Genomic DNA, 12,847 nt, shown 5'->3' on the forward strand with positions numbered 1-12,847 from the left:
TAGATCTTTAAGAAACAGTCAGCTAGAAGTGCCTTGAGTCAAAACCAAACACCAAGTTGGATTTAGCCACTGTACTGCAGACAGAATGAACCAATTTTAGCCACTGTCAAATCTAAACTATAGACTTCCTTATTTTCTTGCACCTTGGATTGGTTATATTCTCTGCTGCCCTTTCATTTCCCTTATTAAATGGGAACATTTATTACCGCTCTGTATTATTACTGCACAGTGTACAGTCACTTTTATATCTTCTTTTACCAATATTTTGTGTATTTTTGTAAGTTATTTTCATTCTATTACAATACATTTTAGCATCCATTTGATTATATTTTAAACTGTTGTTTTAGCATCTGTGTTAGAAAGGTATAATACAAATAAACTTGCCTTGCCTTGTTTTTATATACCAATAGTTCATGGTAAGGATGATGTCATCCCTAAATTTTCCCTCACCCTGACCCCCTTAAAATGCTCTGTTACAGTTACAGCTCATTATTCACCAGCAAGAATATTTTCCTCAAAACACTGTAAGCCTTAAGGGGAAGTTTTTGAATATTTTACTGGCTTTAATCACCAGAGTACCATGATATCAACCTCCAATTAGTGAAGCTTACAATATAGTCAGGTCTGGCAATTCAAATACCATATGTTCCTCAAAGGTCAGTCATAACAGTGACGTTATGGCAACTCATAAGACAGAATGCCACTGTCTCCATATGTAATAAATGATCTGTAAATACAATGAACAGAGGGTCAAAGACAAGCCAATACATAACCATTTCAGGCCAGGGTTATAAGACTATAGACATGCAGTGAAAAATATGCACATCTCAATATTTTTCTTTATTTTGAATAGATCTTTGTTATCTAATGTCTCACTTTCATAGTGAAAATATGATAACATTGTTATAGTCAACTGTAATGTGACTACTATTTACACTAAGATTTTTGTTTAACGGTCATCTGTTCACAATACAACAATTTCACCATACAGTTATGAAAGTGGCTATATTGTACTTAATCAAAAATATGTACTAATCAAAAATATGACAAAGAAACACAACATCATAGGTCAGAAGCAAATAAAACAAACAAAAACAGATCAAAATTGTCAGTCCTTTCTCCATGTTGGTCAAAATAAAGTATAATAAAGAAACACAAATAAGAATGTCCTCAGTGCTGGTCACATACTATTATATCTTGCATCTATTATGTTTTTCTACATATTCTCCAGTAGTTAGTTAGTCCTATAGGTGCACTGTCAGAGTATAATAACTGTTTGGACGTAATGGACTATTTTTTGTAGCCGATTCAAGTTTTGTTCTAAACGTTAATATTTTTGGTAAGTTTACAGAGTGGTTTCCATTGGACGATGTGTTACGGAGAACGTGGCTAACAAAACTCAAATCCCCACAATGCACCGCTCCATACTTCATCGTCGAACAAAAACGCGGAAACAAAAGAAATAACCAGTTAGTCACAACAAATAAGACCGGTTAGGCTTAAAGTGAGCATAGCTGTAGCTGACAGCTGTCAAAGTTAACACTGTAGCTTCGCTTAACCTATCTGAAGGACTTGCCATGGCTCTAAAAAGAATAAAGAAAGTAAGTATCCGCCTTATTTTCGTTAATGTACAGAAAATGTTGGGGCGATGCGGGGAAATGACGCTATAGCGTTAGCCAATCAACCAGCTAACGTTAGCTTGATAGCATCTATATGCTAACCTAACGTACCAACGGTCGTGAAAGCTTTAACGAGAGGTAACGTTACGGGTTTTACTACCAGCAAGTCCGATATTTATGTCACTGTCGAAGACGCTACCCAGAAGCCAGTTAGCTAACATTAAGTTACGCAGTACAACTTAAACGAGCTAACTTCCAGCTAACTACGAGCTAAAGTTGGCCTAGCAAACAAGCAGTGTCAACGCCCTGTACGTTTGGGTTGTTGGCTACTTTTCAATATGATTTAATTATCCGACATTTTAGTTAGCTATTAGCTAACATTCGTTTACAGTTAAGTAGACTGTAAGATTTTTTTTTTCTTTAAAGCAACGCATTGACGTTACAGTGCGACGGAAGCTGTCAAACTCTTTAATCGTTGTTTTGTTCATTTGTACAGGAGTTACAAGACTTAGGGAAGGACCCTCCAGCTTCATGTTCAGCTGGACCCGTAGGGGATGACTGTAAGTTTAAGATAGCGTTATATTAATCTGCCACTGTCATTCTTGTTTAGCAATATTGTTGTACTGTGGGGACTGTGTTGCAGTATTTCTGATTTGTGGATATAAAGCCTTGATCTTCACACAGATTGTGTTGTCATCTTTGTTTCTTTTTAGTGTTTCACTGGCAAGCTACCATCACGGGACCGGTGAGCTGTTTCTGGATTAGTTTCCTAGATTTTATTCAAACCAAGCTTCTTCTGGATCTTTAGACAATAGTGTTTTATGTTGACATTACAGCCCTTTCTATTCTGTGTTGAAAGCACAAACTGGCACACTCTATCCCAGTGTTAGTCTCTAAAGCTCGTGGCATTTCTTAGACAATAGGAAAAGGGGAAATGCCATACTTTAAACAAATAAAATAAATCTTAAACAAATGAGACGCTACAAATATTCTAAATATGTGGTTCTCTCGTAAATCAAATAGTATTTTATCCCACACAGTACTAGGCATTATTTAACATACATTTTCCTCTCCATTTTAGAATGACAGCCCATATCATGGAGGAGTATTCTTCCTTTCTGTCCATTTCCCCACCGACTATCCCTTTAAACCACCAAAGGTAAGATTATTTATTTGAGAGATTTAGTAGCTCAAAACTACATCACCTCAGAAGGGAATTTGATCTATTAATGCTTTGTTTGTTGTTTTCATAGCTTTCCTTTACAACGAAAATTTACCACCCAAACATCAACAGCAATGGTAGCATCTGCCTTGACATCTTGAGGTCGCAGTGGTCACCTGCTCTTACAGTATCAAAAGGTAACTAATATCTTCATTTTGCCTATACAGTACAGTGTAATTTAGCGGTATTCTATTAAAATTCAACAAGGTCCAGTGAGAGAAAATTTCCTCATGCAAAGGTCCGGAACATCACAATGATGTCAGACTTGCGCTATGATTTAGTGCCATAGATATTGAAGAAGCTTAGTAGTTATATCAACATCTCTATGTTGTCAGCAATTCACTGTAAAATAAAATAAAGAAAGTTAAATTAAATAATATCTCAACTATATAAGTAGTCAGTTTTCAAATTGAACTGGATGAATTATAAATAATACTCTAATAATATATCAATGTTCATCTCTCATTTAAAGTACAATATGGGCTGGATAAATAAAGTTCTTAATTTTTGAAAAATGAATTTAACTGAATTGTCTTCGCCCTGCAGCTTTAAATTCAGTTAATCCAGTTGTGAAGTGATGTCAACCAAAAAAGCTACAATATCCATATTCTGCTCATCTAAAAAGAGAAAGAATTGTGTGCAGGGACTTTATCTGTGGTTATGGAAACCATTTGTTTCAGCTTTATTTCCCTCCCCCATCACTGTTGGGAAGTGAATGAAGGTGTTAGGAATCTGATGGATCGATTGGGCTCTTAGATTTTATTTGATGTTGATGACTGTTTATTTTCTGTGCCTTCATTTCGGATGTGAGTGGGTACGTTAGGTGCTTCACATCACTGCTTTTAATAATCGGACCGCTAAACGAGTCCCGTAAAGACGAGAAAAGCTGTGCCTCTTAAAATAGAAGGGCTCCGTAAAATTGAATAATTCTCAATTATCTATTTGACGCTTTGAAACATTGAAAATAGTGCGATTGCACGATTTGTACTGTTTTGTAGTGTATAATTGGAGGAGCAAACAGGGGATTTTCAAATATCTGTGATGAAAATAATGACTAAAAATACACCTTTTTTTCAAGAAGCTAATGAGATTTTGATGTAAAGGTGCATGAAATCAAAGCTTGACCATCTTGTATTTAAATTGGTTTATGGAGAATTAATTAAGAAGTTGGAAATTATTTTTAATCTAATTGAAATGTGTGTGCATACTAATTTTTGGTCTTTTTCTTCCAGTTTTATTATCCATATGCTCCTTGCTATGTGACCCAAATCCAGATGATCCACTAGTCCCAGACATTGCGCACATCTACAAATCAGACCGACCAAGGTGAGTACGAAAAGCCAACGCGTTTGTAATTTGGAAATACTTTCAGCAGTCAACTAATCTTGAGAAACTCATTCTACTTCTTTGTTCTCTTTAGGTACAACCAAGTAGCCAGAGAATGGACTGAGAGGTATGCGATGTGAGGAACTGGAAATTCAGCAACAATGACGCATCCCTGAACACCTCAAAATATGACAGTACTGTTTCAACTGCTCATCCACACTGGTTCTAGTTGAGGTGTTTTATTCGCTTGGAGCACTTTCTCTACTTGGACTTTACTTGACTTAACTGTTTTTACTGTTTTTCTTTTTTTGCCCCTTAAATTTGCGTCATTATTATAATTTGTTGTTGTGGTGGTGGTGGTGGTGAGATGGCCTGATTATACTTTTCTTTTAAGAGATTTATATTGTACCAGACCTTACTGGATTTATTTTTCATTATTTTGCATTAAAGACATTAATCGATCAGTGAGTTGCAACTCGTTTCTTGTCAATACACATGAGTAAACTGAAACTGTGACCCATCTTGTTGTGGCATAAAATGTTTGATTCAGTGTATAGTATATTTCTATCATCAACAAATCAGTCTGCCCCTTATTCTACTATTCACATGGCCACTAGGTGGTAGCCTTTACTGTTTACCGCCTTTTATATCAGGAAGTTTCTCTCCTGGACTACTTAATATTCATATTTGTCTTTCATTTAATTCAGGCCCATTTGCTAAGGGGTTATTCATGTGGATCGTGGCCATTATAGTACCATGCTTTAGCAATTCAAATTAAACCATCTATTATCATCGTCTCTGCTGGTTCCCAGTGCAGTTTACACTGGTGAGGCTAGTGTACGCACAGTAATTGAGCAGCTTATGATCCTATTGATGTGTCTACAATGCAGTGCAAACAAGCTGATATTAATGTAAATACGGGCATGCACATTTAATTTCTGCAGTGCATTGGTGATGTGAATTAATCACACTAATGGGTTTTATGTTAAGGTGAAGAGCTCAAATGTCAAAGCTGACATTTCCACCTTTAATCTCAAATGATTGAAGTTTTCACTCCAAATGTGCAAGAAGTGGACTGAGAGAGCCGCGGTAGCGCAGCACTGTGGTTACTTTGCTTTCTAATGTCAGATTTCGGTGGGGCTCTCTGGAGGCCGACATGAATAGGAAGTGCAACTCACATGAGTTTTATTTACATATGAAGAATAACGATGATGGTAAAACATCACTAGCCCCTGGCCTGACATATTCCTGCAAATCACAAAAACAGCAGACCAAAATATTAGACAATGATATAATACGGTGTGTAGGAAATTACCAATTAAAAAAGAGTTAGGCTAACACCATAAAAATTTCAATTTAACATATGGAAAATTGTATTTATCAAGGCCATATATCACCAGAAAATGTAAATCATTTCTTGGCCACAGCATGAGATTAAGCCTGGAATTATATGAGACGTGAAAACCTTTTGTCTACATGACTGACCTCCTGATTCTGTATTACTTCATCAAAATCAGCACATAAATAGCGTCTTTGAATTGTGGCCCCTGATCTAAAGTTGGCCTGCTCCACATTTGTTTTAGTTTCTCTTTCCTGTATTGCTTCTCTTTACCCAATCTCAGGATATGTAGCGTTTCTACTATTAACCAATACATTGCTAGCATGGGGTCTTATTATAAACTGCCAGTCTGAGTGGAAAATGATCTTTTATGTATAAGTCAAGCCTGCCTTGGTTTATTTTCATATGGTATAGAATGGACTTGTTACAATATTTAGCTCATAATAACTATGATTTAGTTTGCTTTAATCTCTCAGAGGTTTCACTTAAATGAGACTTAAGGGTTGTCTCCCACAGTAGGAAAAACAAATTAAATGTAGAGAATTTCTCACAAATACTAAAGTTTGAAGACTTCACTTGAAGCCTAGAGGAGGAAGATGGTTTTTTTAAGTGTTTCTGGGAGGAGCCCGGCTTTTTTTTTTTTTGCAGGGTGACACGTGAAACTTTCTCGAGGAGTTGGTCGGTATGTTTGCTGTGTGCTGAACGCGCTCCGTTAACTCGGCGGACAACCTATAGCTCAGTGGACCAGTGTGCTCCTGACTATTTTTAGAAGTCCGCCTGTAAATGGGGGTAAAACGAAGAGGCCTGAAGAAACTGCAGAGGAAGGTCTCAACTGCGCTGAAATGAGCCCGCACAGCACTACGAAGTGACGGAATAATCCAAAAAAAAAAAAAAAAAAAAGTTAACAGAAGTTCAATTGCTTCGCTTCAGCTCGACTTCACGTTGAATACAAAACGCAGTGGCCACTGGAGAAGTTGCTGAGCAGCGCCATGGCTGCCCAGTGCGACGCTTTGAGCGGATACTTGCAGCAGTCGGACCAGGGCTCCAACAGCGAGCGCAGCACCGACTCTCCTCTCCCGGGATCAGAGGAGGACCTGAGCGGACTCCATCCGCTGCCAGACCCGGAGTGGACCGAGGAGAGGTTTCGGGTGGACCGTAAGAAGTTGGAAGTCATGTTATTAGGTAAAATAAATGAAAACAACTAACTACAAAGTTAGTGGTAAATGTAAGCGTTTTCACTGGATAATGCGGTTTTAGCCTATATCCTGTCCACGTTTCATCTCCTGTCCCGTTGTTTCCGAGAAGCTGCACACTTCAGCCGCCCTCTTACGGCCCCTTTGTTTATGTTAGACTCATACAATTACCTTTTCTCTACACAACTACCAGCTTACTTTTGGTAACTTAAAATGTTGCCACTCCTTTGCGTGGTCAGGAAACTTGAGCGTGTCGTGTGCGTGATCTGAAACGAATCAATTAAGACAATTAGGGGCCAATTAGCGTTCGGCTTTCAATTAGTGTTATACAAGTAGATTACATGTTGACCGTGGAAGCAAGTTGGTAGTTTTACGTTGATTTGAGAGTACATGTTGCACAAAACTTAAGTTTGAACAGAAAGTTGAAGAGGTCAAAGACAAAAGACAAAAAAAAAGGATCAATGCTGTGCTTATGGAGGTAGTAACATGCCCCGACCACAGGCTGTCGCTGCACAAACTCCCATGGTGTGCATTTATTTGTTTGTAGACTAAACTGATATTGACCTGAACATGGAGTTTGCTTACTATTCTGTGGTAAAAATAAATTGAAAAAGGCTGTATACAAGTACAGTAGCAACAGTTTTCATTAGAAAAATTACATTTTCATGACTTCTGCCTCAAAACTTCATGTAAGATTCCTTAAAAAAAAAGAAAAAAGTAATCTTATATTTGTTCTACACTTTCATGTTGACTTTTACTGCGTGTGTGGTGTTACTATTCGTTTTGGTGATATATTATACTCACTGTGTGGTTTCTCCGCTAATCACTTGCAAGTGATGGTGAACATTAAACAAGCGATGACAGGCTCATCAGGACAGTCTCTGTTGGAACGTCCCTGGAGACTCTTTATCACACATTTCAAAACGCACAAGAGTGTGGAATATTAGGATTTTTTGTGATTTCCAGGAAGGCAGAGCAGTAGCCAAACAAGACCTTTAGGAGGAACATCAGTCATAATTGTACTGTAATTAAAACGAGCATGATTTAGCGTTGGGATGAGAAAAGCTTTTTGGTTTCGTCACTGTAACTTGGTGGAAGCTGTTCGTCTGTAATGTTTAAGTTGTGGTTTAAAATTTGTGACTACTTTTTGGAGTAATCCTCAGCGAGCGTCTGGTCTTGAAGTAAGTTTATCCTATACACTCAGACACATGCGCACACACACACACACACACACACACACACACACACACACACACAGACATAGTTCCCCTTGAGAATGTCCCGGTTGCTGCCTCGCTGCTCGGTACATTCCTCAAAGCTCCATGTCATCCCCAACTCTTCCAGGAAAACAACTTAACCAGAGGCCGGCCCTAAAACTGAGTGTCCCGGACAAACCGTGCGCCACGTCCTAAAAGTGTTTCTACGTCTGTTTGTGCTATGTTTATTCTATCCAGTCTAGTCTTTACAGTTTAGTTAGTGCGGTCTCGTGTCGCTGCCAACATCTTGTTTCACAACTGCTGCATCATGACATCACGGGTGACATTGCTCGTGTTGACATTGCAGCGAGGTTGTGGAAAAGAAACGGCCGCTGTGTTCATCTGTCTCCTAGTTTTTCTGGTCAGTTGTAGGTTCAGGTTTTAAATGCTTCAGTATCTCAACTGTGAAACTACTTTAACCTTTAACCTCTGGCCTCTGGCCTTCAGGAAGAATCCAGGATGTCTGGTTGTGTTATATGAAGCTACACAGTCTTAGCATCTGTCGAGTTTTGCACATGAGGACCAAAAGCTACAGTTATAGTCTGGATTTGTGTCAGAGATCGTAGCCATAGATGTAAATTCAAACCCCAGTATAAGACTGTTTTGGTCTCCTCAAGTTGGGTCAGATCTCTGGAACATCTGGCTGTGTTTTGATTGGACGAGCTGCAGACTTTGACGTGGTACATCAAGTGCTGAAGGCCAGAATCTGGACTCTAATGAAATAATTTTATGGGAACTCCCGTATATTTTTACTTTGCGTTTTATTGTTTGTGACGGTATCTCTGGCTTCTCTTTCCTGGAAAATTAAGACCGGTCAAGAGCCACGGGTCGATACCGTGAGATCACTTCCCAAACAACAATAGTTCAGCCTCTCATATTTTTACCAGAACCAGGTAATGTTTCTGCACTAGTTTGCATTTTTTGCGGGGCTGAAATGGCCATCTGTTTCAGCAGCAACCACCACTTACTTACAAATGATTATGTCAGTGGTTCATTTTTACTTAAACTGCTGTGAGGTGCACTTGCTTATGGATAACACATTCCTACAGCTCATAAGAGGTTTTGAGAGAAAGACGGAGACATTGATTTTTGCTTCTTTATTATCAAATGGTGGAGAAAATACAACCTAATGGATACATGAATCAATACTATGCACAAATAAAAGGGACACACATTGATTTGGGAAAAAAAACAAGAAATAAAAAATGGGGCTGCAAGTGACAATCATTTTTCATAATTGATCAATCTGCCAGATTAATCAATGGAAAGGCTAACCTATAAAAGTTGACACAATAGTGTAAAATGCTCATCAATATGTCCCACAGCACACGGTCACGTCTTCAGCAGTCAAAATACCAAAGACATTCAGTTAATAACATTTATATTATAAAGCAGAAAAATGACTAAAAATCCTCACATTAGAGTAACTGGAACCACATAATATTTGCCATAACTGCTTAAGAAATGGCAAAAAAATAATGTATTATCAATATAGTCTTTAATAACGTTTCTGTTGATCAACTCATTGATTTAACTTTTCGTTGCTGTTCTAATTTATAACAGAATTTAGGAAATTTTTTACGACAGCACAAATATACTAAGGATTAAATAAATTATTGAATAGGTTTAGTTTTAATTTTTGTGTCTGCAGTTTAATTTCATTTGCTTCGAGTATATGATAATCTGGTATATTGATCTGCTTCCTGTCTGTGTTCTTCATTGTACCCGACTCATAATTGGCTGATCAATTCCTGAATACTTCAATCAATTACCTTTGCTTTGCTCTCAGTGTTGACATTGTTTAGATACGAAGCCAGCTAATTGCTATGATTCGGGATTATGGTGTGATGCAGGTAAGCTAAGAGTTTGATTGATTTAAGTTTTACAATTAATCACAACCCTCTATTGAAGGGCAATCCAATCACTCCAGTGATTGCAGATGCTCACTGATTTTCTGTGATGTCTCTATAGAAGGCTTGTGAAATCTCTCCAATTTGCTCCTTCTGGATGTAATATACAATCTTTTGAAAGGTTTCAGGAAGTTGTCACATCTTTACCAACAATAACCAAGGACAAGGAGCAGATATCAGATAACAAAATACATAAATGTAAATTGTATTTATGGATACATTTAATTGATAAATGTTATGTATACTATACATGTGTTTGAAATGCATTGTTGTTTTATTTTCTGCATCTTTTTACTATTTAATGAGTTTTTATCTATTTTTTCATCCATCTCACCCTCAGCATTTTATTCAGTAATTGGTAAATTGAGTTGGCAGACAGCTCACCATAGTTTTTGAGGTATGGCCAGAGAAATCTGATCTCCTGTAAGTGCATTTACTCCAATGCATGTGAAGTCTACGGCCATAATGGTAATATTAGCTTTAAGTCAGGAACGTAAACATGTCTTTGCTAATGCTAATGCTAATTTCTAAGAATAAGGGTTCATAGTGGGACATCGGACTTGTGAAGAACCATACCGTCAGGGGTTATATACATTTTGAATAATAAAAATGACCCAGAAGCACTTTATGCCCGTTAAAATATGTTAGTCACTCTCCAGCATGTCTCCACACTGAACAAAATCCCAGCGTACACACTTAAACTACCCGTTATTTGGATTCGCAGTATTTTACGCCCCCACTCTGGCACCATGCGCATCAGGAGAAAATAGAAATTGTTAACTTCTTAGCAAATACAAATTTACTGTCTCTGGCATTGGCAGGGATGCAGGTTGCTGGGCTTAGATCAGTAAATACTGTAAAGTGACAACAAAATCTCACCGTGCCAGCCATCTGGGTTTAACTGTTGTACCGTTGGCACCCCAGAATAGAACTCCCAAGTTAATGGCTTGGATGCCTCGACACAGGCCTGAAAGCTTGAAGGATAGTTTTATGTGTACAGGGAGCAGTGGAAGAGAACTTGGGTACCTTTTTTACATTCATTAGGAAGTTAAGAGACATGGGGCAAGTGTGGGAAAGATGTAACATTTTCTTCAAACGGAGTGTGTCTGCTCTCCATGTGCAACCAGGCTTTCCACATTTCTTCTTTTAAGCACACATCATCACTGATGTATTCAGCTGTGTACGGGTCAGTTTGAGGTTTCCCAGCTCAGACTAGTAATGATGAGAGTTTAGTGGTGTTTGTGACTGAGCATGGCCTCCTGGTGAGCCAGTGTGTGCACACAACTTAACAACATGTTTGCCGAGTAACTGCAACAACAGCCTGCAATTAGGCTAAGTGAATCATTTTCTTCACTGAACTAATTTGTGTTCCTGCTCCCAAATTGCAGACTATTATTGGGTGGCTTTGTCTCAGAACAGAATAAAACTGTTGTTGCATTTTTATGGTAATGGAAAAAGGTACAAGGTCTTCTCAGGTATTCTCGGTATGCAGTGATGATGTTATCACTACAGTATAGGTGCTGCGGCTTCACCTATGTCCTCTGTGTAGAGGATGCTAATGCTAGTTGTTCTGAACGTGTGTGTTGGAATGTTTCTCACACACATCTTCATTTGTAGGACACAAAAGAATATGAATATATTAATTTGGAGGCCAGTGGAAACTCTTCCCCTGAGAAGGGAAAATTACCCTCCAGTGAAAATATAATTATTATAATTTTCAGTATTTTCCATTTTTATTGTGTGGAGAATTATTTCTCTGGCTTCTATACCCACATAATGAGGTGAGTATGTGTGAGGGCCTCATCCTCCTCTTCCTCCTGGGTGCTGAGTAAGACTTGCAGACAGGAAGTGAGTGTCTTGTGGGGAATGTGCTGCAGTTTCTCTCTCTCTCTCTCTCTCTCTCTCTCTCTCTCTCTCTCTCTCTCTCTCTCTCTCTCTCTCTCTCTCTCTCTCTCTCTCTCTCTCTCTCTCTCTCTCTCTCTCTCTCTCTCTCTCTCTCTTGCTCCCTCTTGAGCATTGGAACACTGCTCTGTTGTTCCAGCTTCCATCAGATCCACTGTGAAGTTGTTGCTCTATATCCCAAAACCACAACACAACCCTCACCTTCTAATCCAACCGATCCCAGGCAGCAATATTGAAAACACTCCACACACATTGGCTTTTGGCTAAAAAGTTGATAGTAGAGCTGCACAATTACATGCATATAATCATACATCATGATTAAGGATGGGACGATATAGGATTTTATCAACAATCGGGATAAAAACACAATAAATTGATCGTGGTGAATTTCCTTTGTCGGGATAATCGTGGCTATTGTCATGAGGGACTTGGAAAAAGCCACTTTGGTCGGTTATCATGGGAGAGAAGTGAAAAATAGAAGAAAAAAAATCAGGAATTATCATGTAAGAACAAATACTCATGTCATGTTGCTTATTTTTTTTAATTAATTTATCTTTTTCTTTATGCAGGGAGAATTGATTTAAGATTAGGGTTAAATGTTTTTTACAAAAAAATGTTTTGACTAAAAACCATGTACTTTCTGTGTCGCAATCAAAATATTTGCATATTAACTAAATGTAAGGTTCAGTATTGGAGTTTTAAGCGTATTTTGATGATTATCGGGATAATGTAGTGAATTGTAATTTTTTCAAATTGGCATATTGTCCCATGTCTGTTCATGATCTCCATAATTGATAATTAGGCACAATTCTTAAGTTACATTGATTTACAAGTGCAGTACTCTTGTTCATGTAATGGCATTAGATTACTCTGATGTGAAAGTAGAAGCAGGAAACTTTGAGAGCAAATCTTACACAGATCACCTTTCAGGAAAAACGCAGTGACGAGTGGAAAACAATAGTGAGCCGGCGCTGGAGAGGAAAATCCTTTCTGATGTGAAAATTGTGTTTCCCCTCAGATGAGGTTGACATCTGTCATTTGGAGATATTCAAATGTTAAAACCAGATTCTAAATGGATTC

The 12,847-nt window shown here is 38.1% G+C and overlaps 2 protein-coding genes across 2 annotated transcripts in view; both read left to right on the forward strand.

Moving 5' to 3' along the window:
* The first annotated feature begins 1,440 nt into the window (after positions 1–1,440).
* Positions 1,441–4,631, forward strand: LOC137879405 (ubiquitin-conjugating enzyme E2 2-like). Its single transcript, XM_068720102.1, has 7 exons — positions 1,441–1,601; positions 2,116–2,179; positions 2,333–2,364; positions 2,701–2,778; positions 2,873–2,978; positions 4,074–4,167; positions 4,262–4,631. The coding sequence occupies exons 1-7, from the start codon at positions 1,578–1,580 to the stop codon at positions 4,305–4,307; spliced, it is 444 nt and encodes a 147-aa protein (XP_068576203.1). The 5' UTR covers positions 1,441–1,577; the 3' UTR covers positions 4,308–4,631.
* A 1,537-nt stretch (positions 4,632–6,168) lies between these two features.
* Positions 6,169–12,847, forward strand: part of LOC137879415 (protein bicaudal C homolog 1-like) — a 54,625-nt gene continuing 47,946 nt past the window's right edge. The window contains exon 1 of the mRNA XM_068720114.1: positions 6,169–6,688. Coding sequence (XP_068576215.1) covers positions 6,496–6,688 — 193 coding nt within the window. The 5' untranslated portion in view covers positions 6,169–6,495. The remainder of the gene's footprint in view (positions 6,689–12,847) is intronic.

This window comes from Cebidichthys violaceus, unplaced genomic scaffold (assembly GCF_023349555.1).
Source record: "Cebidichthys violaceus isolate CVI_PGR_0920_01 unplaced genomic scaffold, fCebVio1.0.p SCAF_10, whole genome shotgun sequence".
NCBI classification, from domain to species: domain Eukaryota; kingdom Metazoa; phylum Chordata; class Actinopteri; order Perciformes; family Stichaeidae; genus Cebidichthys; species Cebidichthys violaceus.

Bases quoted from the DNA above. Each gene is read 5' to 3' on its own strand.
- LOC137879405 (XM_068720102.1), top strand. From the start codon at position 1,578: ATGGCTCTAAAAAGAATAAAGAAA. The intron at 2,180-2,332 runs GTAAGTTTAAGA...GTTTCTTTTTAG, and splicing joins TGGACCCGTAGGGGATGACT to TGTTTCACTGGCAAGCTACC. The intron at 2,365-2,700 runs GTGAGCTGTTTC...TCTCCATTTTAG, and splicing joins AAGCTACCATCACGGGACCG to AATGACAGCCCATATCATGG.